The sequence below is a fragment of the Onychomys torridus genome, chromosome 14 (genome assembly GCF_903995425.1).
Source record: "Onychomys torridus chromosome 14, mOncTor1.1, whole genome shotgun sequence".
NCBI lineage: Eukaryota > Metazoa > Chordata > Mammalia > Rodentia > Cricetidae > Onychomys > Onychomys torridus.
Genome location: NC_050456.1, coordinates 59,352,180 through 59,379,795, shown reverse-complemented (window position 1 = coordinate 59,379,795; position 27,616 = coordinate 59,352,180). Strand labels below are relative to the sequence as shown.

General features: G+C 42.9%; 1 protein-coding gene across 2 annotated transcripts in view; it reads left to right on the top strand.

Annotated features, from left to right (window-relative positions):
• Window positions 1-27,616, top strand: part of Ston2 (stonin 2) — a 148,151-nt gene that overhangs the window by 35,687 nt on the left and 84,848 nt on the right. For both annotated transcript variants that reach the window (XM_036206422.1, XM_036206423.1), the window contains exon 3: window positions 3,927-4,202. In XM_036206422.1, coding sequence (XP_036062315.1) covers window positions 3,927-4,202 — 276 coding nt within the window. The remainder of the gene's footprint in view (window positions 1-3,926; window positions 4,203-27,616) is intronic.

Genomic DNA, 27,616 nt, shown 5'->3' with positions numbered 1-27,616 from the left:
GTGTCTTCTTAATGTGAGTCAGCACCAAAACCCTGGGACCACCAAAGGCATGGGCTCAATCCTTCCAAGGGATGTAATTTCTAATTGCATATTGCATTACTTTCAGCCATTTTGGCGGTTACACCCAGCAGCTCTTTGGATTTTCTCGATTTTTGAAGTCTAATTGCCCAAAGTGACAGATAGGTTCTGAGCCAGACTGCAAAACCCTAACCTTGTCATCATCACAGATGAATGGTATGCTCTTAGGTGAATGATTTGTGTGTGTGGGGGGGGGAGATGGCAGGTGTTCGGTGCATGCACATGACATGCCCTTCTATGTGAAGGCTAGAGCAGGACGTCCGGTGTCGTCAGTCTCTGCCTCATTGTCTTGAGACAGGATCTACCAACAAAACAAAAGTCCGAGTTTTAGCTAGGCTGGCTAACCAAGATCTGCCTGTCTCTACCGAACACTGGAGTTATAGGCATATACTGCCAGGCCTGGTTTATATATATGTGGACTCAGGACCTCATGCTTGCAGAACAAGCACTCTTAGCCACATGTTTCTGGAACTTTTGGGTTTTTGTGGTTTGTTTTTTGTTGTGGTTTTGTTTTGTTTATTGTTTTCCGGACAGGCTTTCTCTGTATAGCCTTGGCTGTCCGGGAACTCAATCTGTAGACCAGGCTGACCTCAAACTCAGTGATTCACCCACCTCTGTCCCTTCCCCCAAGTGCTGGGACTAATGGCATGTCCCACCACACCACGCTGGTTTTGTGTTTTATTTTTAAGACAGGTTTTTACACTATAATCTTGGCTGTCCTGGAACTCATTATATAGACTAGGCCAGCCATGAATCCACAGCAGTCCTCCTACCTCTCTCTCCTGGGTGCTGTAATTACAGTCAAGTCCGCCATGCCTAGCCTCCAGAATGACTTGTTTACCCGCTCGCTGCATTGTCTGTGTAGAAGCAGAATGATCACAGAGCCCTGCCTGCCTCGGGAGTTCTTGTGAGCATTTAGTCAGCAGATGTAAGATGCCTAGTGGAGTGTCTGGTCCACAGAAAGAACTCAGCATAGTCATCTTGGATCACAGCAGAAGTGGCCATATTGTCCTTTAGGAGATTAGCGCTCAGGAATGAAGGTCAAGGTCCATCCAAGGATATTTGGAGCCCAGGCCAGTGGGTTCTGTTCTATGTCACCTACACCTACTGGCCTCACCTTTCACCTATACAGATGGAAAGTGGCAGTCAACAGGTATACAACCCCTGGTGGTATCCCTGTAGATAGTAACACCTAAAAAGGCTGCAAATCAAAATTGAAATGTTCTGAAAGTGTCATGTACAGAGAGACGTGCATTCTCTGAACTTCAAAGACCTAGTAAAAAATCATGTATCTCAGGGAATGGGAAAATAACTTACTCAGTAAAAGCACTTACTATGCAAGCATGGAGACCTAATTTTAAATTGCCAGGAACCATGCACCAAGCCTGGCATAGCTGTATGCACCTCTAACCCCAGGCCTTTGGAGGGCATTAACTAGGATTGCTGGGACTGGATGGCCACCAGCCTAATTCCAGATCCAGTGAGGGACCTGTCTCAAGGGAATAAGGCAAAGTGTGATAGAAAAAGACACTAAATGATCTCTTCTGGCCTCCACACATGCACAGGCACATGTGTGCACCTGCTCCCACACATGTGCATTCAGCACACACACACACAATTGTATCTCATTAACAGTTTTTGTTGCTGTTTTGTTTGTTTTATGTTTGTTTTTTGGTTTTTTTGCTTTGTCAAGACAGAGTTTCTCGGTGTAACAGCCCTGGCTATCCTAGAACTCACTCTGTAGACCAGGCTGGCCTCACATTCACAGAGATCTGTCTTCCTCTGCCTTCAAAGTGCTGGGATTAAAGGCGTTCACCAACACCTCCCACCTCTTTTTACCTTTTAAATGTGGAAACTAGAAAACTTAAGTTTACACACATCTCACCTTTTATTTTAGTTAGATAGTGCTGAAGGCTTTGACCGTGTACAAGTCACCATGGTTTCCTTATGATAGAGAAAGGATTTTCATATTATGTCTTTGATTTTTAGAATGTTTCATAAATGGGTCAGTGAGATAGAACAGGAGGTAAGTGCTCATGCTGCCACGCTTCCCAAGCTGTTTGGAGTCTCAGATAGTAAAATGGACATTGTTTGCTAAGTGGTTGATGAATTTTGGCACATATATAGATTTGTGTAGTCAACCACCATAATCAGTGTGTATGCTTTATTGCAAAAAAAAAAAAAAAACAACAAAAAAAATGAAGACAAGTTTTCTTTGTCTTCCTGGACACGAAGTCCCACCCTTAGCCAAGAAACCATTTGCAACTGCTACCTGCTGGGAAAGGGAAAAACCAGTTTTCCCAATGCAGTGTCACTAGGTATCTCAATCAGACTCCATGCCCAGATGTAGTTGGCCTATACAAAACAGACTGTGTGTGTGTGTGTGTGTGTGTGTGTGTGTGTGTGTGTGTGTGTGTGTGTGTTCACGCGTGCGTGTGTGGTTTTTGTTTGTTTTGTCTTGATGATTTCCTTTTTTTTAGTTTCCTGTTTTCATTTCATTTTCATCTTTTGTTTTGTTTCTTCCTGTTTCTGTTTGGTTTTGAGGGAGAAAGAGAAAGAACAGGAACTTAGGTGGGTAGGACCTTGGGAGGATCCGGGGGAAGAGTTTGGAACAAATATCATCAAAATATAGTCTATGGAAACAATTTAATGTAAGTTTTTAAGAAACAAGGGCATTGTCTGAAGGGCATTGAATGCTTCAGAACCAACAGGACGACATGAAGAAAAGGAAGAGCCCCTGTGTCACAGCTGTCTGCAGAGTCCTTAGTCCAGAGCAGAGTCTAGATTTTGCATTTGAGTTTCTTTAGCTCAGAAAGACACTTGACTATTTGGCTGTAGGCCCTGCCATCCCCTACTGCTTCTCACTTGCCCCCTCTCAACACAGGAATGTCTCTTGCTTGCCCTCTCTTGCCATCTGAATCTGTGGCCCTCACGCTGGGCACAGATACTGAGATTAAAAATAACGAACAAGGGCTGGAGAGATGGCTGAGCAGATAAAGTGTGCCAGCTGTGCAAGCACTGGGGCCTGGATTCAATCTCCAGGACCCATGGGAAGCAGCCAACAGTGCAGGAGTGCAGCCCCAGCATTGAGAGCGGGGAGGTGGAGACAGGTAGATTTCTGGGTTCATGCACCAGCCAGTCCAGCTGAGTAGATAGATGAGCTCCAGGCTCAGTGAAAGACCTTGACTCAGAAAGTAAGGTGGAGAGCAGTTGAGAAAAACATCCTGGTGTTGACCTCCAGCCTCCGCAGGAGCACACACCGTGCATGCACTGGCTAGTGTACCCCCTCACATGTATACATTCAAATACATCACCCCAAAAAGTAGAGAACAATCAAGAAAGATGCCTGACATCAGCCTCTGGCCTACACACACACACACACACACACACACACACACACACACACACACAAACATATATATATATATATATATATATATATATATACACCCATAAATAAATACAATAATGGGGATTTTTTTTCCTCAGTTGTCTGGGATAGTGACTGGGAACAAATGATATTACAGGGTTTAAAAGTTACTAGGAGCTGGACAGTGGTGGCTCACGCCTTTAATCCCATCACTCGGGAGGCAGAGCCAGGCGGATCTTTGTGAGTTCGAGGCCAGCCTGGGCTACCAAGTGAGTTCCAGGAAAGGCACAAAGCTACACAGAGAAACCCTGTCCCAAAACAAAATAAAAGTTACTAGGGACACAGCCCTTTAACACAGAGATGGATTGGCATGGCTGTTTCATCTTCCAGTGAGTGTTATGTCATCCCTTGCCCTTGGTGGGACACTTCTGATAAGCATCCTTCTGTGCATGATGGTGGTGATTGGTACCCTCCGCAGGAGCCTCTGAAGAACACTTCCCAGGACTGTCATCTTCCTCAGACCCGTCTGAGACGTCCTCTGGGGAGAATCCTGCTGTGGATGGAGGCTGCCGGGACCTTTCCCACTCTGAGCAGGATGACTCCTCTGAAAAGATGGGCCTCATCTCTGGGTCGACCACCCCTCCCGGAAGCCCAGTGCAGCCCACACCTGACTTGGCCTCGGCCATCAGCAACTGGGTCCAATTTGAAGATGACACACCCTGGAGCACCACCTCACCACCTCACAAGGAAACCGGTGAGCTGGATAGGGAGTTAAGGAGGATTCTGGCTTGGTATAGGCTTGGTATAGGCTCTTGAGGGGTCTTTCTGTGAGAGGTCTGTAAGACTTCTAGGGTTCCAGATTTTTGAGCTGCAGATCCTGGAAACCCACAAGAGCAAGCAAAGATCCCATCTCTTTTTAGTTTTTGACAAGGTTTTGGTTGAAATACACACACAAAAGTGCTTGTGTGTTCTGGGTTACTTTCTTGTTTTGAAGACAGGGTTTCTCTGTGTAACCCTGGCTGTCCTGGAACTCGCTCTGTAGACCAGGCTGGTTTCAAACTCACCAAGACCTGCCTGCCTCTGCCTCCTGAGTGCTGAGATTAAAGGTGTTTGCCACCACTGCCCTGCCATTTAAATTTTTTTTTTCATGCAATCGTTTATTATATTTGTGTTTTAATTTTACATATCAGCCATGGGTTCCCCTGTCCTCCCTCTTCCGCCCCTATTTTAAATTTTTTTAACTCCTGTTCCTGGCTACTCATTTGTCTGCACAAATACCTATGTTTTTATGTATCAGGAACTGGAATTACATTTATTCACCTCCGATATTGTAAGCTCCAGACCCACAGAAATGAATGTTGCTCACTTGTGAATCACTCACCATCTCTAAACAGGGACAGTTGTATCTTGGAGACCTCTGGCATCAGAATCCTCAGGAAGGAGATGTTTTTAAGTGGCAGAGCTCCTATTCTGTTGCATTTAAATGGTCAGAAGCTGCACTGTGAACCTCAGAACACAAGGAGTTTTCCTCACCCCTACCCATTCCCCAACCCACACCCCACCCCCCACCCTGACTCCCCATGCCCACCTCATGAACTGACCATTTATTGTGCTGTGTGTTCCAGCATACCAAGTGGGGTGGGATTGTATTAGTCCTTAACTTGCAGCTATAACAAATTACCACAGGCTTGGGTGACTCAAACAACTTGAGCTTATCATCTGTGATTCTGCCTTCCCATAGTCTGACATAGTATTCCTTTTTGTAGATTCTAGGCAAGAATCTGTTTCCCAGACCTTTGTAGATTCCATAGGCCACCCAAGTTTTTTGACCTGGGACCTCTCTCCTCTGTCTCCAAAGCCAGAGCTACCATTGTCCTGTACATTCTGATGTGACATCTTTCTAGTGTCTCCCTCTCCCATTTTTGCGGACTTTTGTGGTTATGTTGGGCTTATATGGATAATTTCCCTATGTCAATGTCTCAGTCAATCTTCTGTTGCTGTGAAGGGACACCATGACCATGGAAGCTCTTATAAAGGAAAACATTTAATTGGGGCTGACTTACAGGTTGTCATGGTGGGAAGCATGTTGGCACACAGGCAGGCCTGGTGCTGGAGAGGTCGCTAAGAGTTCTACATCTGAATTGGCAGGCAGCAGGAAGAAAGAGAGAGACACTGGGCCTGGCCTAAGCATTTGAAACTCCAAACCCCATCCCACTGACACACTTCCTCCAACAAGGCCACACCTCCTCCAAGGCCACACCTCCTAATCCCTGTCAAGTAGAGCCGCTCCCTAATGACCAAGCTTCCAAATCTATGAGCCTATGGGGCCATTCTTATTCAAACCACCAAGCTCATGTTTCTCAACATAATCATATCTGCTGTGTAAGGCAACACATCCACAGGTCTTGGGGGTTAGAAGGAAATCTTATATGCAGAAGGTGGAGGATATCATTCTGTCTACTACAGAGTCATATTAGTAAAAAAGTAAAATTGGCATGTGTTTCTGTTGATGTGTTAAATGTTTTGCTAGTTTTTACTTTCAAAAATATGATCTGACATCAGGCCTAATTGTAAGGCTTGGGGAAATTTAGTAGGACCCTGTCAATAAAAAAAGATTTAAGGGGGCTGGAGAGATGGCTCAATGGTTAAGAGCACTGACTGCTCTTCCAGAGGTCCTGAGTTCAATTCCCAGCAACCACATGGTGGCTCACAACCATCTGTAATAAGATCTGGCATGCAGGCAGAACACTATATAATAAATAAATAAATCTTAAAAAAAAAAAAATTTAAAAGGCTGGCTATATCTCAGCGATAAAGCATTACCTAGCATATTATAGCCGTGCATGCAATCCCCAGTACTGGGGGAAAAAATCCAAAGGATGCCGTGATCTGAGCAGTTTTGTACCCTAGCTTGAGGCTGGATGTCCCTTGAGCCCAGGAGTTTGAGACCAATTTAGGCAACATGGGAAGAACCTGCGGTGGTTTGAATTAAAGCTGTCCCCTATAGGCTCAGGTATTCAAATGCTTGGTCCCACTTTGGGGAGGAACTTTTAGTGGGTGGAGCCTTAGTGGAGGAAGTAGATCAGTGGGGACAGGCTTTGAGAGTGCACAACCTCACCCAGCTTCTGGTTTGTGATCGAAGTGGGATCTCTTGGCTTCTAGATCTGGCTCCAGCTCCGCTAGCATGCCATTATGGATCCTAACCCTCTGGAACTGGAAGCCAAAATAAACTTTCCCTAAGTTGTCCTTGACCAAAGTTCTGTTTGTTTTATTACAGCAACAGGAAACTAACTGATGAAGACCCATCTTTAAAAAGAGATTCCTTTTTTTCTAACATGCTTCTATACCATTAAAAATAATTTCAAGAAAACGTAACAGGGTCTGGAGAGAAGGCTCAGGGGTTAAGAGCTCTTGCTGCTCTTCCAGAGGACCTAGGTTTAAATCCCAGCCCCTCTGTTGGTGGTTCACATCTGTAACTTCAATTCCAGGGGATCTAATGGCCTTCCTTGGGCACTGCTTGCATGTGGTACCCAGACATAAAGCAAGCAAAACACCTATACATACAAAACGAAATTAAGTTGAATTTTGAAGAGAATGTAAAATATGGTCCTGCCAAATAACAGGTGTTTTCATTTTGACAGAATACCTCAAACCTTTGGGTGTAACTTTTCATTTTTAATCATTAAGCTTTCAATGATTTGTTGGTGGTTGAGTCATGATGTGAGAGATCCAGACTGGTACAGTCTAGCTGGGGAGTGAGGGAGTGACTCTTACTGAACATCTGACACTGGGATCTTCAGCTCTACATACAGGAGAATTATGGAACACAGGTGCTGTGGTTTGAATGTTTTGTCTCTCCAGCATTCATGTTGAAATCTAATCACCAATGCATTGGTATTATGGGGTCCTTTGGGAGGTGACTAGGTCACCTTGAGGGTGGAACCTTTGTGAAGGGGATCAGTGCTATTAGAAAAGAGACTCGAGGGAGCATGTCTCTCCCCCATGACAATGTTTGTCTTTCTGCCAGATGAGAACACCAGCTGCTGTCTGTAAAGAACGGACCCTCACCAGGTCCTAATCTGGTGTCTTCATCCTGACCTTCCCAGCCTCCTGACCTGTGTGGATTAAATTTATATTGTTTATAAATTACCCAATCCATGATATCATATTATGGCAACAAGAATAGTAAAGCCCATCATATGAATCAGTACAAAAGTGCAGTTATTGTTATTATTGTTTATTTTTGTAGAAAGGGCTTCATTATAGCCCAGGCTAACCTTTAACTCTCTATGTAGCACAGACTGGCTAGCTTTGAACCTCTGATCCTACTGCCTCCACCTCCAAAATAGTGAGATTATAGATATGCAACACAAGCCTGGCTGTTCTTTGTTGAATGCTGACCCCAGCTCTTTCACTATGCCATCTTATGTCTTCTTTACATCAATAAGATAAGGGAAGTATTAGTATTAAGTCCATTTTTCTGTGAGGACGCTGAGGCAGGGAGTGGTTTGAGAATTTCCTCAAGGTTATAGGCTAAGAAGTGACGGAAAGAGCTTTGACACCTGCATGCTGGCCTCAAGGCCTCAGAGCAGCCAGTGTTGTGCTGTGGTATTTGCCTCGGGCTTCCGCCTACTGTCTCTGCTCTAGGGCCCCCTTCACCTATAACACACCAGAGGCAAGGGAAGGAAGGGGTGGGAGGCCAGGGCTGGGAGGTCACAAAGGGTGGGTAGAAAGAACTCTGTCCTGAGAGTTCATGCCTTTGGGTCATTGATAATATTCAAAGTACCTAGATTCTTTCGCATCTTGTTCAGACCTTACCTTTAGCCTCTAATTGCTTGAAATGAATTGCATGACAGATGGGACAACTTGCCTCAGCTCTTCTCCACTTACTTTTACTAACTTTTACTTTTACTCCAAAGCTGATTTTTGGAGTTAGTCTTAATTATGTTGTTTCCATCCAACTAAGAATCCTGTGTTGTTTTTTGTTTTGTTTTGTTTTTTTGGTTTGGTTTTTTTGTTTGTTTGTTTTTGTTTTTCGAGACAGGGTTTCTCCATGTAGTTTTGGTGCCAGTCGTGGATCTCGCTCTGTAGACCAGGCTGGCCTCGAACTCATAGAGATCCGCCTGGCTCTGCCTCCCGAGTACTGAGATTAAAGGCGTGCGCCGCCTCCGCCTCCGCCTCCGCCGCCGCCACCACCCGGCTCCTGTGTTGTTATTGACAGTGATTTTGATATAGTGTTAAGACTTTATTCCCTGAAGCAATGGTAATAGCTCTGTTGGTAGAATGAGTGTCTGTCTAGCATGTGTGATACCCTGGGTTTGGTCACCAGCACTGTATAAAACTGGGTTTTATACCTGTTCATACCTCTAATCCCAGCCATTGGAAAGCAGGATCAGAGATTCAAGGTCAGTATCGGCTTTGTAGCAAGATCAAGGTCACTCTGGGCTACTTGAGACACCATCTCTAAAAAAATTGATAATTCAAAAATACCCTTGGTGAACAAAATATCACACTTTAAGACAACATCCAGCTAAGGCATGTAAGACTGCAGCTCACCTCAGTCCTGGCAATAAAACTTCATTGACAGCAGCAGAAGGCTAATCTCTGGGCCCTCGTTTGCTGTTTTAGTTTGATATTTTTAAGGTATCACATTTGTAACATGTTACAAAATATTATTTTGACAGCTGAGATTTTTTTTAGGTACACCTTAAATTGTGCACCCAAGCCAATTATTTCACCTGCTTCATTTACCCTAACCCCAGCCTTTCACTAAACTGAAGATGTAGGTGTTGGTGTCACTAGAAGACAAAGCAAAAAGTTGCAACTATGGAAGTCTAATTTTGTCTTGAAAACTGCTCAGGTATCAATAATCTCATCCATTTCCATGTCTGAAAATTTCACTAGCCTTCTGGAGATGGTACTCTGCCTCAAGAGGAGCCTAGAAAGAAGCTAGACTGAATGATGCATAGGGCTCTCTGGTCCCCTAAGACTCCATACAAAGCACGAGGGTGGCTTCAGGGGAGAGGGTTAAGAAATCCAAGAGCCAGGTTCTAAACCTGCCAGTATGCCACTCGACCCATGAGAGAACACACTGAAAAAAGGCTACAGGATACATTCTTATCCTCTAAACCATCCTCTTCCTCCTGGGCCTACTCCCCTTCCCTAGGCTTCCTCCCTTGGACTGTATTTAACAACAAGAAGGATGGCTGGGATATTTCAAGACAAATGCAAAGTAAGAGAAACTGGCCATCAATCCACTCAGTGTGGCCAACGCAGACATTGCGCAGGTTAGACAATTGCTCACTCTGGACATTGGTGGATAGCTCAGACTCTAACTTCAATGTAAAAATGTGTGGATCGGGTCATGTGAACAAGACTGTGCACGTACCTGTAGGCGTCACAGAGAAACAGCCCACGTTTGTACAGCAAATTCCTTCATTGTACTGGAAGCACTTGACACTGCTTGCACTCAGTGCAGCCTGCTCTATTCTTTTGATAATACTGACTTTCCTGACCTACTAGGCTGAATAGTGGCGCCCAGAGGCAGCAGGTCCTACTACCTTGATCCCGTAAATGTTATCGTTTTTTGGGAAGAGTGCTGCAAGCCACAAAAATGAACAGAGTGGGATTTCAGCTGATTGTGACCAGCTAACACCTGGAAGAAGCCAGGGGCCTCCCAGAGCTTAAGCGGAGGCTCAAGGAGCCTTGGTGATATTTGGCTTTTGATTATCAGCCGTTTCCTGCTATGGGTTTCTTGTGTGCTACTGTAGCTTTTCCATCATTGATTGTTCACCATTTCCCCTCTACTAAAGGAATATTTAGATAACCTTGTGCACTGACAGCTATGCACAGCCAGAACCCCCAGTTCAAGCCTCCCTGTAATTATCACCATTGGCAGCATCCGGCCAGGTCCATCCCCAGATGGAGGAAAATACCTTATCAGAGATACCTCTGTGCTCTAACAGACTTAAGCATCCAGTCTATCTGTATGAGAAGGCCTGGCAGATGTGCCAATTAAGCTTTACTTCCTCCTCTCCCAAACCTTACCTCTAGTTCCAGATCTCCCTTTAACTATCACCAGAGGCATCTAGCTGTACACAGGTTGCCTAGCGACCCAGCACTCCTTCCCCCCACCCCGCAGAGAAAAGGGCAGATAGCTTGGACAGATAGGAGCCACAGGAAAAAAGAAGGCTGTTTTATTTTCTCCCATTGACCTAGAAACTTATAGATTCTTAACATTTTCTACCAATCACGCTTAAGATTACAGTTGAGCACATAAGATCCCTCTTCTTAGTTAATACCCGAATTTAGCCTTTAGTTAATTCATTTCCCCATTGGTCACTTCCCTTTGGGGTTGCAAATGATAATTAATGGTTATATTGCCCCTCTATGTGATTCTTATCAACCCTCCATTTGGCCCTGGAAGCTTGGCTTTGCACTGCCAAGGGATTACTGCTTGTAAGTGTATATAGACCAGGACTCCCAGGGCACAGGAGGAGGAAGAAGAAGATTTGGAAGAATAAATGACTGGACTAAGAGCTCTGTGTGCTGAGATTCTATTTCCCAAAAATAGTCCTTGCCAGTTGTAGTTTCTCTCCTGAGACCCTGGGATGTATAATATTAAAGCTGGTCCCTTTATATTATGCAAGAGAAGAGACCCTTGCAGATATAACTTAAAGATTTCAAGAGGAGGAGATCAAGGGCCCTAAATACATTCACATGCATTCTTATAAAAGTAATACTTTGCCCACCTGAGAAGACAGTAGAGAAGATGGAGCAGAGGACTTGAAGATGTTGGCCTTAAAGATGGTATCTACCGGAAGCCAGAGGGGATCAGGAAGACAGTCTTTGCTCAAGCCTTTGGGAGGATGGTGAATGGCTTTGCCGACATGGTTACTAAAACATAGGCTTTCTGGTTTCTGACCTCTGGAAAAATAAATTACCATCGTTTGAGATACCAATATTGTGGTAATCTGTTAGAGCAACCATAGGGGGCCAATGCGCTAAGCTTCATATTCCTGAAGTACAAGCATTTGCATAAGGCTGAGAATAAGTCCGAATGGGCCAGGGAGGTCAGTGCTAGCACAAGCCATTTGTCAAGGTGGTGTGTGCTTTTCCAATCCTCCATCACTTATTCACTTAAGTACTTTCTCTCTGCAGTTCTGCTAAGTGTGGGCATCCCAGTGTGGGCAGAGTGGAGTGCTCAGAACTGCACAGAAATCCAGTCAGCTTCCTCCTGAGTCTTCTAGTAGGAACCCAGAGCCAGCCTGTGACCCTGTGAATCCTCCTGTCCATTTCCTGGGGTGTAATCAACCACATATGTTTCTATGCATGTCTTTCAACTACTTCGCATCTTTTTGTTGTTATCTCTGTTAATGTTTTACATTTCATGGTAGCTGAGAACTTGGACTTGTCTCTGAGGAAGTAATGGAAAAAGTGGATGTTGGGAGAAGTTTGTTTTTGTTTTTGTTGTTGTTGTTCAAGAGCTTCATTTTATAGCCAGGCCCAGCTATTATCTCTTGCAAAGGATTAAACTAAAATTCAAAGCATTGTCCCTTGTCAGTTATCAGTTACTTCCGGGGCTTCTTCGAAGTTCTTACTCTGTTTGCCCTGGACCAGTGGTAACTACTTAGAGAGTTCACAGGTAGATTGTCAGCTTACAGAAAATCAGTGCCTATCTTATGCTTCTCAGGGTCATCTGACAACATAAAAATGTTTTCTTCATCTATTTCCCACTTATCTACTTAAAAAATGTTTTTTCTAAAGTCTTTCTATACATATTCTGAATGTTTTAATTGAACTGTAGATTCCAAGAAAACTTTTTAAAAATTTTATTCATCATCTTCATCATTACCATTAGTGGTAGTAGCAGTAATTGTAATAGTGTGTGTGTGTGTGTGTGTGTGTGTGTGTGTGTGTGTGTGTATAGGAGAGAAAGAGATGTGTGTAGGCTTGCAAGTACCACAGCCCATCTGGAGAGGTTAAGGAACATCTTTCAGGAGTAGAGTTCATTCTGTTCTTCTACTGTGGATGATGGGTAGTGAACTCCGGTTATGAGGCTTCCATGGCAACGGCTTTTACCTAATTGAGCCATCTCACTGTCCCCCATGCAAACTCTGTGCAGGCTAGGTAATATATAAATGAAATGGGGGAGCTATAGAGATGGTTCAGTGATTAAAAGCACTGGCTACTCTTCCAGAGGACCCAGGCTCAATTCCCAACACCCACAGGGTAGCTTACAGGTGTTTGGTACTCCAGTTCCAGGGGAATCCAATGCCCTCCTCTGGCCTCCATGGACACTGCATGCAAGTGATGTACAGATATACATGCAGGCAAAGCACATAGAGGAATTAGGCCAAGAGCAATGTTGAGATGTATATTAAACATAAATTGGGGTTTCTGGTGAAATGTGGAATATGTAGTTCTATCTCATGCAGGTGGTGATGTAATTTTGATTGGTTTGTTTTAATCTTCTTTCCAGTCAGATCAGTAATGGGTAGTTAATTCATTCTCCATGTCTTATTGGATGGTATTAAATCCCTATGACTGAATAAGATGTCTTTGAGCTAAGAGAAAAATGTTTATGTTAGTACCTGTGCCACAGCACTCCCCTGTGGTCCCTGAATTATGTGGCCGTGGCCTAGGAGAATTAGATGTGAGGATGAGGAAAAGGAGACACCCTGATAGAATCATTCCTAGCAGTTGTTTCTACAAGACAAGGGAAGCCTATTCTAGCCAGCTGCTCAATATCTGAAGGTTCAGGCTTGCCAAGAGGAGCTGGGAAAGCAAGGGGAGCAGATACGCGGAGGAGCAATGCTATCTGGGAGACTCCTTTCCTTTCCCCGATTCTTTGAAGCCTTTCTGGCAGAGGAGAGGCAAAAACAAAAGAAGATCCCCACCTAAGCGTGAAGCCAAGAGGCATTGGACTGCAGCCTGGAAATGGAGTGTACTGATTGCTCTAATTAAAATGCACAGAGGCTGTAAGCACAGTGGAGTTAGGGACAAAGAGGCTGCCCTTAATGGCAGATCTTTTATTTTTATGACATTGAAATGGCCAGAGCCTTGCCCTTGGGGAGTTGAGAGAAGCCAGGGGATTGTTAGCTCACCTTGATGACCTCGTCTCTTATTGTATTATGCACTGAAGCATCCCAAGGGTGACTGAGAGCTAGGAGCAGCACCTGATTTGGAAACAGTTCCAGAAGTGCTTAGATCTATCAATGGCACGACCTTCCCTCGGATTTTAACTAGGGCAAGAGTTGAAGTGAATAAAATCCCATTATGGCTGGCCTAGGAAAAAGAGACACATTATTCCCTCTAGAAAAACATGATGGAGCTTGCCTAGCATGTGCATGGCCCTAGGCTCCATCCTCAACACTGCAATAAACAAATACAAGTGAAAAAGGCCCTTTTATTACCATGCATAGATGAAAGCAAGCAAGCTGGCACTCAGTTCTTTGGATGTGAGATCTGAGGGGGTACTATAAGGGAGAGGACCAATAAGTTGATTCCTCTTGACTTGACCCCATGAAAACCCCTGAAATGTGATGGAGGACAGATGTAGGGTGCATCTCTGACTTAATGAGACTAATTGGAGTTGGGCCATTTTAGTAAATGTTCAGTGTCAAAACTTTAGGTGCCAAATACTTAAGACTCCATTGTCACAGAACACCACTATTCACATCTTAGTTTGTATATGTGCTGCGCTACAGCATTATATGGGGCTCAGCAGTTAAGAGCACTGGCTTCTCTTCCAGAGGACCCGGGTTCAATTCCCAGCAACTACCTGGCAGCTGACAGCCATCTGTAGCTCTAGTTCCAGGGTGTCTAATGCCCTCTTCTGACATAAGCACTAGGCACACTTGTTGAGTACATATATACATATAGGCATATCCACATAAAGGTAAAATAAAACAAAATTTAAAAAGAGTTTAAGTGAAAAACTTGTTTGCTGAACCCTTAGCGTGCTGCTCAGATAGTCTGCTAAATTATGAGTAGAACTCAGGGATACAACAAATAAGCAAAGAAACTTCTAGAAAATTCACTCAGACTAACATCGAGTCTTCCTATTGTCTCTTTAGAGAGAGTTTTGAAAAGAAAGGGAGACCCAGCTGTTGTTTTGTTCATGTGGAGCCCATTAGCTCTAGTGTTTCCAACTTTTTGTAGCTGCAAAAGTCTGACTGGCTTGCGTAGGCTTCCTTTGGCTTTACAATTCCATGCCAAGAGTGGAGCAGTGAGCTCACCTATCCCCTACAGTCTTCACAAAGATTCTTTCTGGACCAAAATCAATTTCACCCATGTGCCAAGTGCATGCACATGCTGACTGTGTTTAAAAATGCTGACAGACTGACTTAAAGAACAAAGTTCACCCTCAAAATTTAGAAAAAAAGGATATGAAGGCACTGTTATCAGCAGAGACTTCCTGTTCTCTCATTATCCTGTGTGCTGACCTTCCTCCACGGACGTGACAATTCTTCTGCTAGAACCAGGGCTGAATTGAACCCATTATGCAGATACTGCAGGATATGCATAATTTAAAACATTTCTCAAAACCCTTTCATTTCCGGAACATTTGTCCCACAGCCCAAGTGAAACGCTAATATTCCCTTATCCTTCGTATGTCCTCCCTAGAAGCTAGGGCTGAGGGCTTCCCATTGTGTCTGGGGAAGCTAATTATTTGAAGGCCAGAGAAAGAGCCATTTGTTTGGGGGGAGGAGGGTAGGATCAGAAATGATGTCAGCCACGTAGGAAAGAGGCAAGAGAGATTTCATCTTGAAGACTAGCCCAGTGGTTCATTCTGGCTACTGGGGGTGGGTGGTGGGTAGGGGTGAATATGTAGACATGCATATGTATTTCCCTCCTCAATAGAGGCAGTCTTATTTTATTAGTACCTTGAATTGTTCTTTGCTTCTAGATGTAATCGATGACCTTTCCAGAGGACATACCCAGGAATAAATTTCAGCAGAGTGGGTTCTGTCCCCTCACCCCTCAGCCGCCCCTGCTGTTTCAGACACATTCACTGCTGCTGGTGCTGTTTCCTCTGCCTAGGGGCTCTTTCTCTAGATTTTCACTCAAAAGTCTATATACATGTGGCCTCTTTAGGGAGGCTGAGAGTATTCCACACCCTCAAGCTAGTTTTTCCTTGGAAAGTTACCAGCTGAATGTGGTCATATATTTATTCTTTTACTTTCTTTTTATTTAGTTAGTTTCTTTTTTTGTTTGTTTTTTTGTTTTGTTTTTGTTTTTTTGTTTGTTTTTTTTGTTTTTGTTTTTTGTTTTGTTTTTGTTTTTTCGAGACAGGGTTTCCCTGTGTAGCTTTGTGCCTTTCCTGGAACTCACTTGGTAGCCCAGGCTGGCCTCAAACTCACAGAGATCCGCCTGCCTCTGCCTCTGCCTCCCGAGTGCTGGGATTAAAGGCGTGCGCCACCATCGCCCGGCTTAGTTAGTTTCTTGATGAAGTAAAGTTATCGTTATTCAGAAATAGAGTTTTTGCTTTGTTTTGTTTTGTGACAGGTCACATGTAGCCCTGCCTCAACTCCCGCAGTGCTGGGATTACAGTTGCATACTTGGTTTATGTGGCCTTAGGGATTGAACCCAGAGCTTTGTGCATGTTAGGCAAGTACCCTACCAATAGAGACACATCTCAGCCTAATAAATAGCTTTGATATAGCTTTAAGCAAAGAACTAAAAGTGTGGTGCTGAGCTGGACAGTAGATAGCACAGGCCTTTAATCTCAGCTCTCAAGAGGCAGAGGTAGGCAGATCTCTGAGTTTGAGGCCAGCCTGGTCTACAGAGTCAGTTCCAGGATAGTCAAGGCTGCACAAAGAAACCCTGTCTTGGGGGAGAGCAATGATTAGGAAAGGGACAGTATACACCCAAGACATGGGTAGCAGGCTTCTCAAGAGAAGACTACTTTAGTTGGCTTGGTTATTGTCTCTCTACGAAACAGAACAAAGAACATCATCTCTCTAATTTATGTTCTATCGCAGAATGTGGTATGTGAACTTAGGTGCTTACCTAGTGTCTATTTGAGTAGTGAATGAAGACAGGAGACGTGTGTATGAAACCTACTGTGGACCACTTCAATGACTGGAGTGAATGGGTCTGCCCTTAAGTAGACCAAAGAGATGGCTGCCTTGAAGTCAGTCATCATTGTTGCCATTGTTATCACTGTCACCGCCACCATCATCATCATCATCATCATCATCATCATCAGTTGCCATTGTTATCTTCCTCCATCCTCCCACCACTCCTATTCTTCTTGCTTCTTCTCATTTTTCTTCTTCAACAAAATAGGCAAGAAATTTGTGCCAACCTGTAGTCATCATGCCCTGATTAACTATTATCATTGGTTCATCATTTTCCATCACCATATACTCAATATATATGTATACGTGTGTATCCCTATCCATATATATTATATATATACCCACACAATACTCTATACACATCATAGGTATGTGTGTATGTATACATATATGTATATATACATATATATATATAGTAACACATGTACACACAGGCACCACATAACAACGTAACATTCTTATATGTATGTACATATATACAAATACATCCGCAGATATACATGAACATATATTTTCCTGGGGGCTGCCTTTAAAAGAAAGTATACTTAAAATTATCCTCTGTAACTTACTTATTGTACTGTAAAGTACTTTCATGCTGTGGGAAAAGGGAAAAGTTTTTAAGGTGAATTTTCCTATATCTCTAAACATTAAAATTCCAATATTCTCTTCCAGAGAATATGCTACTCATACAGCAGAATTTGTGGCCTCTCTTACCATTTGTAGAAAGCAAAACATAATAAACTGCCTGAACATGCATCAATTAACTAATGCGTTCATGCAAAAAACATGTAGGTGTTGGGAATACTGTTATGAGACATCTGGACATAGAAGTCCCTGCTCTCCTTCAGTTGTGTTTACCTAACAATTGGGCAATCTGTTACTAATGGGGGCCTCCTAGGAATGAACAAGAGCTCCTCTAAACCAGTGTTGAGGTGTTTCATATTGCCACTCTGAAGTAGCAGGAAAGTCACAAGTGAAGAATGTGTTCATATCTATTTTATATCCATGGCTGGATTCTCAGCATTGAAAAAAAAAATTACACGTAACCCCTGTGATTAGATGTAAGGTATAAATAAAGGACACGCTATCAAAACATATGTAAATATTTAACCTTCTAATCCAGCCAGGGCCCCAAAGGAGAAAAAGACAAATATTGTATCAATTGTATCAAGCATATTAGCTGACAACTTATAAATTTATTAACATTTAACCAGTGTTGCTTTCAGCTTCCTCTGTAAGTCACTATTGGAGGTACTACTGGTGTTCCTGACCCATGGAGCACACGTTCTGCTAAGGAGCCACACCAAACCAGGACAGAGAAGCAGATAGAGTGTGTCAAGTAATGTGGGAAGTTGAAAGGAGGAGAAAATGAGGCAAAAGAAGGGGATGTGGTAGGGAGGCCGTGCAGTTTTTATGAGGCCCAGGAGTTGCTTTTTGAAAAGAAAATATGAGTGAAGACCTAAGGGAATTGAAGGAGCGAGTGCTGTGGAAACAGTGGAAGTCTGACCCTAGCAGAAGCAACCTTCTGGAAGGGTAGCTGAGCTCTCTGACTGGAGCAGAATGGATGAGAGAAGAGACAACCATGAGGCAGGGGAGTCACAGCGCTTCCTCCGGCATGTAGATCCGTGGGCAGGGTGATGAGGATTTTGACTCTTATTATGGGTGTGATAGAAGCTATCGAGAGAGGCAGGATTCAGAAAGTAACTATTAAAATGCTGAGGCTTCAGTAGCTATGATTAAAGGTCTGCATAACCTTGGGTTCCTCAACACTTTGTCATGACAGGAGCGGGGAGCCGAACCCTCCCTGAGGATGTACACAGTTAACTGTAGGTGGGGAAGGGAGAAGTATTTTTTTCAGTGGTGTAGCCACAGGTAAGGTGCTCATGCTCCTGTAAAAAACTAATGAAACGCATTGATCTGTGCACGCCTTGTACGTGGGGCAGGGAGGATCATAAAAGTAGAACAGATGAGAGACAAGTTGAAAAGTAGGGAATTAGCCCGTGTGGGAGGAGAGCAAGAGAGTGGGGAGGGTGAATATGATCAAAATGCATTATGTATATGTTTGCAATGTTATAATGCAGCCATTATCATGTATAATTAATATATGCTAATTCAAACAAAACCCCGGTGGCTTGCCATCACGTAGCTGTTGAGAAGGCTGGCAAGGTGGCCCCCAAATTGATCCAGGCAGGAGTGTGGCAGCTGGGTTGAGGATATCAGCATGTAGCCAGAGATAACCAGATTCCACAGCTTTTGAAAGTAGGTCTTTAACAGAACGTATGATGCGCCAAATAGGAGAAGAGTGGAGGCTGACCTGAATTTTATCCTGAGTAGCTGGAAGGATGAGGGAGCTGTTTGAACAGGATGGCAGTGACTTAGTTTAGGATATAAAGTTAATGATCTGTTGGAGATTTCAAGTCGATTGAAGCATAAGGATACACTGTCACACAGACATGTGACAGCTACCACTATTTAATGTTCAGGTGCTTCCTTTGTGCACAGTGGTTTGTCCTTGACCTGATACCCTAGTGAGGGTTTCACTCTCTTTGGCTCCATTTTACAAGTGAGAAAGTGGAGTAACAGATGGATTAATCCATTTTCTCCAGGCTGCAAGGCTGGGCCAGCCTATGAATGAGGCATCTGGATTCTGAGCCCTTGTTCCCAAACTTGGAGTAGCACAGGGGCAGAGTTTGGTCCTTCTCTCTCTTTATCCTTTGCTGGCTGGATGTGTCTGAGAAGCATCATCATGGCAGCCCACTTTGGGCTGGCTCAGGCATCAAAGGTCTGGCTCTGGGAGAAGAGCCATCTAGCCCAGCCATCTCATTTCAGCAGAGCCTGTGTCCTAAGGACATCCAGCCAAGCCTGCGTAAAATAGATCATCCCAGATTCTGAAGCTGGTAAATGAGTAGAGGGTACAGGACCAAATGAGAACAGTGTGTGAGCTACAGGGCTTTACTTAACCTCCCCCCCCCCCCCCGCCCCGGGCTATCCTTAATTTATCTTTCAAAGGAAATATGGGTGTTTTCACCTATAAAGGTAAAGATGGGTATTGAAATCAGCATTTTTGATATGTGGGTTTAATAAGTTTTATTTACAGTTGAGTAAACAGAAATGAATGTTTTTAAAAATACATTAAAGTATGACGAACAATACAAGCCATGGTCCCACTAATAAAGGGAGTATTGCCATCACTATCTGGAAGTCCTGCGATTCCCCACTAATTGCAACCTCGTCCATCACAGCTCCCCCCTTAGCTGCTCCCCCAGTCTTGTGGTAGTAACTGCAGTACTTGTCTTTGTGTATGTATATATATATATTATTTTTTTGGCAGCTTTACGACCTACACATTTGTCAAGGCAGATGTGATTTAATTTAGTCTGGTTCTGAAGTTTGCAAAAATGAAACAATGCTCTGGCTAGTATTTTGTGACTTTACCTATCACTTGTGAGACTTGCCCACGTTCTTCCCTGTAGCTGCAATCCATTCTGTTTCTACGCCACGCGTTCTGTCACAATTATAATGTTACACAATAGGTCAATTATCAGGCTACTGATGGACATTTGGGTCCTCTCTTCTTTGGCAGTTAACCAAGTGCTTCTGCAGCATTCTTAATGCTTTTTCTTTTTGTCTTTTCCAGTTTTTAATCTTTGCATTGAGACATAGCCTCATAAAGGCAGGCCTCCCTCAAATTCCTTTTGTGACCAAGGATGTCATTGAACTTCTAAAAAATAATATTTCAATGAATTCTTTGAGAATTTCATGCAGTGAATTTTGGTCATATTCATCCTTCTTCCCCAACCCCTTCCCAGACCCAGCCTTTCCACCCTCACCTTCCTACCTATCCAAGTTAGAGTTTTCTCTCTCCCCTTCTCTCTTAAACAAAAACAAAAACAACAACAAAACAGCTGGGTACAATTTGTGCCAACCTAACTACTATTGGGAATGTGGTCAACCTACCAGGGGTCACATCATTAAAGAAAACTGACTCTCCTTCTCTAAGCAGCCATCCAATGCCAATAGCTTCTCTGCTGGTGGTGGGATATCATGCCTGCCTCTTCCCCTTCATGCCAGGCTTCTGTCCGGCCTGAGTTTGGACACACTGTCCCATCCCCTGTGACATTCATATGTGTATCTGTCCAATTGGACCCAGAAAACAATTGCCTTAAAGTTACCCACCACCTCTGGCTCTTACAATATTTCCACCCCCTCTTCCTCCAAGATCCCTGAGTCTTAGAGGTAGAGAAGTAAGATAGGTACATTCCATTTAGAGCTGAACAGACTACAGCAGTGATCCTCAACCTCCCTAACGCTGTGAGCCTTTAACACAGTTCCTCACATTGTGTGTAAACCCCCAACCATAAAATTATTTTCATTGCTACTTCATAACTAATTTTACCAGGCAGCAGGGTAGCTGAGGTGACAGGTGACTGACTTAGAACTTCTTGTGATCTGAGTGTTGGGATCATAGGTGGTGTGGACCACCACGCTAGGCTTTAGGCGGTGCTGGGGACTGAACTTAGGGCTGCAAATGCAAGGTTTGTACATACCAGGCAAGTACTCTACCAATGGAGCTACATCCCCTGGGCCTCCTTGATGGTTTTTTTATGTGTAAGTAGCCTCCAGCCTGGCAAACATATGCAAGCAGTTCTGTCATATACGAAAGCAGGAGGGAAATGACAGGCTCTCCTCTTCAGACCAATGGGGTAACACATACCACTGGGTTTATAGGCATGCACCACCAAGACTAGCTGAGTCAGAGTTTCTGGTGTGGGTTAGGGTTTTATTTTTATTTTTTATCTCTTTAGGCTTTTAAGACAGGGTTTCCCTGTATAGCGCTGGCTGTCCTGGAACTTGCTCTGTAGACCAGGCTGACCTTGAACTCAGAGATCTGCCTGCCTCTGTTTCCTGAGTGCTGGGATTAAAGGTGTTCAGTGGGTGGTAGGTATTCCCGTCTACATCATACATAGCCTTTGTTTTAGTCATTCATTTTATTGTAAGTGCATTTGACCATTGTCATCTATAATACTTCTTGTGTAGCCGTTTACACCCTGATGTTCCATTCACCTAGAATTGGTTTCCTCTATACAATATAAAGTACAAGTTTAATCTCATTTTTTTAATACCTAAATGCCATGTTTTCTTAATGCTGTTTTAATGGCAACCAAGCACAACATGCTGAGTTCAATCACTGGAACCCATATTGTTCAACTCACTCCTGAGAGTGGTCCTCTGGCCTTCCCTTGGGTGTGTACCATGGCATGGGAAGACACACATGCAAAGAAACATAAAAAAACTTACACAAGAATTCTCAAAGTTCAACAGTAAACAATTCAATTGAAAATAGCCAAAAAAATATAAACAAATGTGCAAATAAGATATACATATATCGATATGGTAAATAAGGATATAAAAAGATGCTCTTATTAACCATTAAGGACATGGAAATTAAAAGACCCTGCCACTATTAATTTTTCAGAAAGACTGCATTAGCTGGGGGAATGCCTCAGTTTATAAGGAGCTTGCTCTACCAGTGTGAAGACTTCAATGAGAGTCCCCAGAACCCACATAAGCCTGGATGCTGGAGGGCACTTCTGTAATCCCAGTGCTCTATGGTGAGATAGAAAGTGGAGACAGGGGAATACCTGGAGGCTCACAGGTTAGGTAGCCTGACTCATTCAGCAGTAGGTAAGAGACCCTGTCTCAAAGTAGAAGGCAAAACCAATATCCAAGGTTGTCCTCTGGCCTCCCCACATACATCATGGCATGTGTATACCCACAATCCCACACATAAACATGTGTGTGTACAGTTTCTCTCTCTCTCTCTCTCTCTCTCTCTCTCTCTCTCTCTCTCTCTCTTTCTCTCTCTCTCTCTCTCTCTCTCTCTCTCTCTCACACACACACACACACACACACACACATTTTTTAAAAGACTAAATTAAGAAGTAATGACAGTATTAAATGCTTAGAAACTGGATCATATTAAATGCTTAGAGAGTGGATTGTTCATATGGATCATCTATATATTACTAGTGGGATAATAAAATGCAATAATTGTAGCTGAAGTTTTGCTGTGTCCCACCTGGCCCGTGGTCTGGACAAATCTTTCCTACTCACGTTCCCCAAGTAAACACACAGAGGCTTATATTATTTACAAACTGCTCAGCCATTAGCTCAAGCTTATTACTGACTAGCTCTTTCACTTAAACTAAGCCCATTTCTGTGAATCTATGTCGCCATGGTTTCCGTGGCTTTACCTGTGTGCCACTACATGTTGCTCCCTGGATGGTGGACTGGCATCTCCTGACTCAGCCTTCCTCTTCCTAGAATTCTCCTTGTTTGCCTATCCTGCCTATACTTCCTGCCTGGCTACTGGCCAATCAGCATTTTATTAAACTAGTGTACAAAAGCATTATCCCAGCCATGTGGTGGTGGTACACGCCTTTAATCGGGAGGCAGAGATAGGCAGATCTTTGTGAGTTCGAGGCCAGCCTGGTCTACAGAGCGAGATCCAGGAAAGGGACAAAGCTACACAGAGAAACCCTGTCTCCAAAACAGAAAACAAGAAGGTTGATAATTTTATATAAACCTAGTCATGCGATTACTATGTCACACAAAACTGTACTCTTGAACATTTGTTAATTCCATGGAAATGTAAATTTACCTCCATACAAACTTGTGTACAAATGTTTCTAACAGCTTTGATGTAATACTCAGATCTGGAAATAGCTTGGATGTTCTTTGATGGATGGATATATGTGATGATGGGTGGTTAAACTAACTGTAATAATGTCTATGCCACAGAGTACTACTCATCAATAAAAAGGAATGGCTTGTTAATATCTACAACAATTTGGTTATGTCTCAAAGACATTATGTGGACTAATGAAAGCCAAGGCTACACAGAGAAATCTTGTCTCAAAGAAAACATGGCATATCTTTCTAATAATGAGACCGTTCTTTATTTTTACTGTAGTTGTGGAGATTAAATTTTCACATTGCTAACACTATAAAACTAAATACACACACATAAGACTAGGGAAATGCTGTGGAATAATCTTGGTACACTGTAAATATGTATTACTCTCATTGGTTAATAAAGAGCTGACTGGCCTCTAGCTGGGTAGAAGGAGATTAGATGGGAGAGCCCGACTATAAGGATGCTGGGAAGAAGGGTGGAGTCTCAGGAGAGGCCAGACAGCTGTGGAATGAATTGAACACAAAATAGAATAGAGGTAAAAGCCACATGATAGAACACAGATAAAAATATGGGTTAATTCAAGATGTAAGAGCTAGTTAGTAACAAGCTTAAGCTATCAGCCAAGCATTTATAAGTAATAAGTCTCTGTGTGTTATTTGGGAATTGGCTGGCAGGACAGAAAAGTCCACCTACATCTGACTAAGACTGTAGGATTGGATTAATATGTATTTCTTTGTTGTGATATTCTACTGGAGGAGGTACTTCAGGAAAGAGAATGATTATGTAGGGGCTGGGAAGATTGCTCAGTGGTTAAGAGCACTGGCTACTCTCTCCTGAGGTTCCAGGTAATATTCCCAGCACCTACATGGAAGTTCATAACTGTCTGTAACTCCAGTCCCAGGGGATCTGATGCCCTTTCTGGCCTCTGTGGGCACTGAGTACACATGGGGTTACACTAACATACATGCAGGCAAAACAATCAAACACATAAAAATAAATAAAATTTAAAAGAAAAGGAATGGGAGGGAGGGAGGAAGGAGAGGCTATAGAAAAAAATGACAAAATTTCTCAGGAAAACAATAATGAAAAGAGGTTGAGGAATACTGCATTCAGCCAACCTTGTATGAGGGGAGTGAGTGCAATTTAGTTGTGATGTTAATGCTCCCATTAGTAAATCACAAGAGCCTCTAAATTAGTGTTTGGGAGTCTTAAATCCAGGTTCACAATTAAAATTAGCCTGTAATTCTCATTTAATTGGTATATGTTGGATCTGTATCATCAGGTTAGTATAAGGAAATTCTAACCTCATAAAATAAGTTGGTGATTGGGCCTCTTTCTATTCTCTGGAATAATTACTGGAAGATGGAAATTTATTTTTTTGCCATTAAGGTTTGACCTTTCAGGCAAATATACCTGGCCAGAAACATTGCTTCTGGAAACTCTGTAAGTACTGGGTCACTTCATTTCACAGTTATTAGACAAATCAAGTTTTGTTTTGTTTTTTAAACTTTCTTCATGAATGAGATTTTAAAAGCTACAGGTTCCAGACTTCTACATTTTATCTGTTTTCACATTTATTATGTAAGGATATTCATTATTTCCCCTTATTGCTTTCCCTATATATTATTACATTATTTATACCTGAGTACCATTTTTGTACCCTATGGTTTTTTGTTTGTTTGTTTGGTTGGTTGGTTGGTTAATTTTTTTGAGACAGGACCAAGAAAGGACCTTGATTTGTAGCTAAGGCTGGGCATGACATCCCCCTCCTCCTGCCTCTATCTCCTGGGTACTAGGACTATAGGTGTGCACTGTTATGGCTTACCTGTATTCTTGACATGGTTACATAAAATATTTTCTGATATTTGGATTGCTGAATTGATCAGTGAATCATTTAGAAGACTATTTCTCAATTTTCAAATAATCTTGTATCACAGTTAGAAAGCCAGGTGCTAGTTATCTAAGCAACGGGCTTATATGAACACTAATCACATTATGATCAGTACTTTAGTCTGTATACCAATTTTTTGACACTTCCAAAATTTGCTTCATGTTGCAATTTTTGGCAACTGCTCTTGACGGTTCTAGGTGTAGGTATAAAGAATACACACTCTCTATTTCTTCCTTTGCTGGTGAAGGCATTTCTCCATGTCCTAGTTAGCTTTAACCATCAATTTGACATGGCCTAGAGTCACCTGAGAAAGGAGTCTCAACTGAGGAACTGCCTAGATGAGATTGGCCTGTGGGCCTATCTGTGGGAGATTCTCTTAATTGTTCATTGATATAGAAGGGCCCAATCCATTGTGGGCGGTACTGTTTGCTGGGCAGGTGGTCCTGGGCTGTATACAAAAGCCAGCTAAGCATAAACCCAAGAGCCATGCAGCCAGCAGCATCCCTCCATGGTTTCTGCGTCAAGGTCCTGTTTGACCCCCTTCAGTGATGGACTGGAAGCTGAAATAAACCCTTTTCTCCCCTAATTGCTTTTGTTTAGAGTGTTTTCTCACAGCAATCAGAAGGAAGTAGAGCACCCTGGGTGAAATTCTGTCCTGATGCTGAGCCTGTATCAGCATGCTGACATGTTCATTGGTGTCTCTTCCTGTTGAGAAGGTGGTAGACCACCTTTGAAAGTAATATGTAGTTTTTCGATAGCTTTTATGATTTCACTTTGTCTTTAGTCTTACATGATTGTGGGGTCTACTTTTAGTTACTCTGCTTGACATTCCTGGGTGTTTCTAATCTGAAAAAAAAAAATCTTTCACAAATTCTGGGAAATTCTCAGCCAGCAGTTTTTCAGATGTTGCCCTCCTCTTATTCTCTCACATCCTTAGGAACCCAGATATATGGTTGAGAACTTGTTGGGGAAGATTATTTTAAGATGTGTTACTTTGTTTGTGTTGCATTTGTTTAACTCTGTAAAGCTGTGTTACTATGCCTGTTTAAAACAACTGATGGTCTAATAAAGAGCTGAATGGCCAATAGCAAGGCAGGAGAAATAACAGGTAGGGCTGGCAGGCAGAGAGAATATATAGAAGGAGAAATCTGCAAGGAAGGAGCCAGAGAAGGAGGAGGACTCCAGGGACCAGCCACCCAGCTACACAGCCAGCTACCAAGTAAGAAACAAAGGTATACAGGAATAGAAAAGGAAAATACAAAAAGATAGATGGAATCATCTAAAGTTAAGAAAATCTGGCTAGCAATAAGCGGAGCTAGGACCCGACATTCATAATTAAGAATAAGCCTTCGTAGGTGACTTGTTTGGGAGCTGGGTGGCAGGCCCCCCAAAAGAGCAAAAAACGAACATTTTGGCACCCAATAAGGGGCACAACTTGTCCTTTAAAAAATGTTGCTGCCTTTTAAGCCATGGCTGTCCAAATCAGCAACTGTCACTCGCTGCTATCAGCTGCAGTTAGGCTGCAAGAGCCACAGCTGGGGGGAAGTCTGTTCCCTCAGGCACCGACTCTTTCAAAACTACGAAGAGAACTTAACTAAACCTCCCTCTAAAGAACTCAAGATTCAAAGGTTAAGGTGGAATTCTGCTCTTCAGAGAGGCTGAATAGCAAGTAGCTCACCTCCTCTCCTTGCTCTTGTCCTCCAAAAAGCCCTCCTGCTTCTCCTGGCCCTCCTTAAAAACCCTTCTTCACCTGGCTCCTCCTTACCACTTCCTGTCAGCTAGTTGGCAGGATTCAGCCTCCCAACCACAGGTGAATTTTATTTAATCAAACACATCTTCTCATCATTAAACAAATGTTCCAGAGCATAAACAAAAGTAACCCACCTTAAAATAATATTCTACAAGCAATTCTTCTTTTCCACCATGGGATTTACTTCTTTTCAATATCTTTCACATTATCTCTTTGCCCCTTCATGCTATCCATTATTCAATTATCCATTATTTGTATTTGGGGTAGTTTATTTTCCTCTTCTTAAGAAATCCATTTAGCTGTATCTCATTACTACTTTCTCATATTTCCAGCTTCTTATTTCCTTAAACATACCACACCTAGTTGCATATCCCGCTTCCTCAACCCACTGTCTGAATTTTTTGCAGGGCTGACTCTACCTGCTTACCCCGTCTGATATCCTCTTAGCTCTTGTTCATGGTAACTTGATTTTCTTTTGTGGTTTATTATGTTTATGTTTTTACTATCCTCTTGGGACATTCTGCCTAAGATGGCTAGCTTACAGGCACTTTCTTCCAGGAAGGGTTAGTATTTGCCTCTCCCAGGTGTATGAGGCTACCTGGAAATATCTCAACTGAAATCTAGGCTGAAGATTTTTCAGACCTACATGAATAGTCTACACACAAATCCCTATGTGGGACCTAATATCAAGAGATTTTAATTTTTCCCCCACCCCTTGGACCCAAATCTAAGATAAACATTGTTC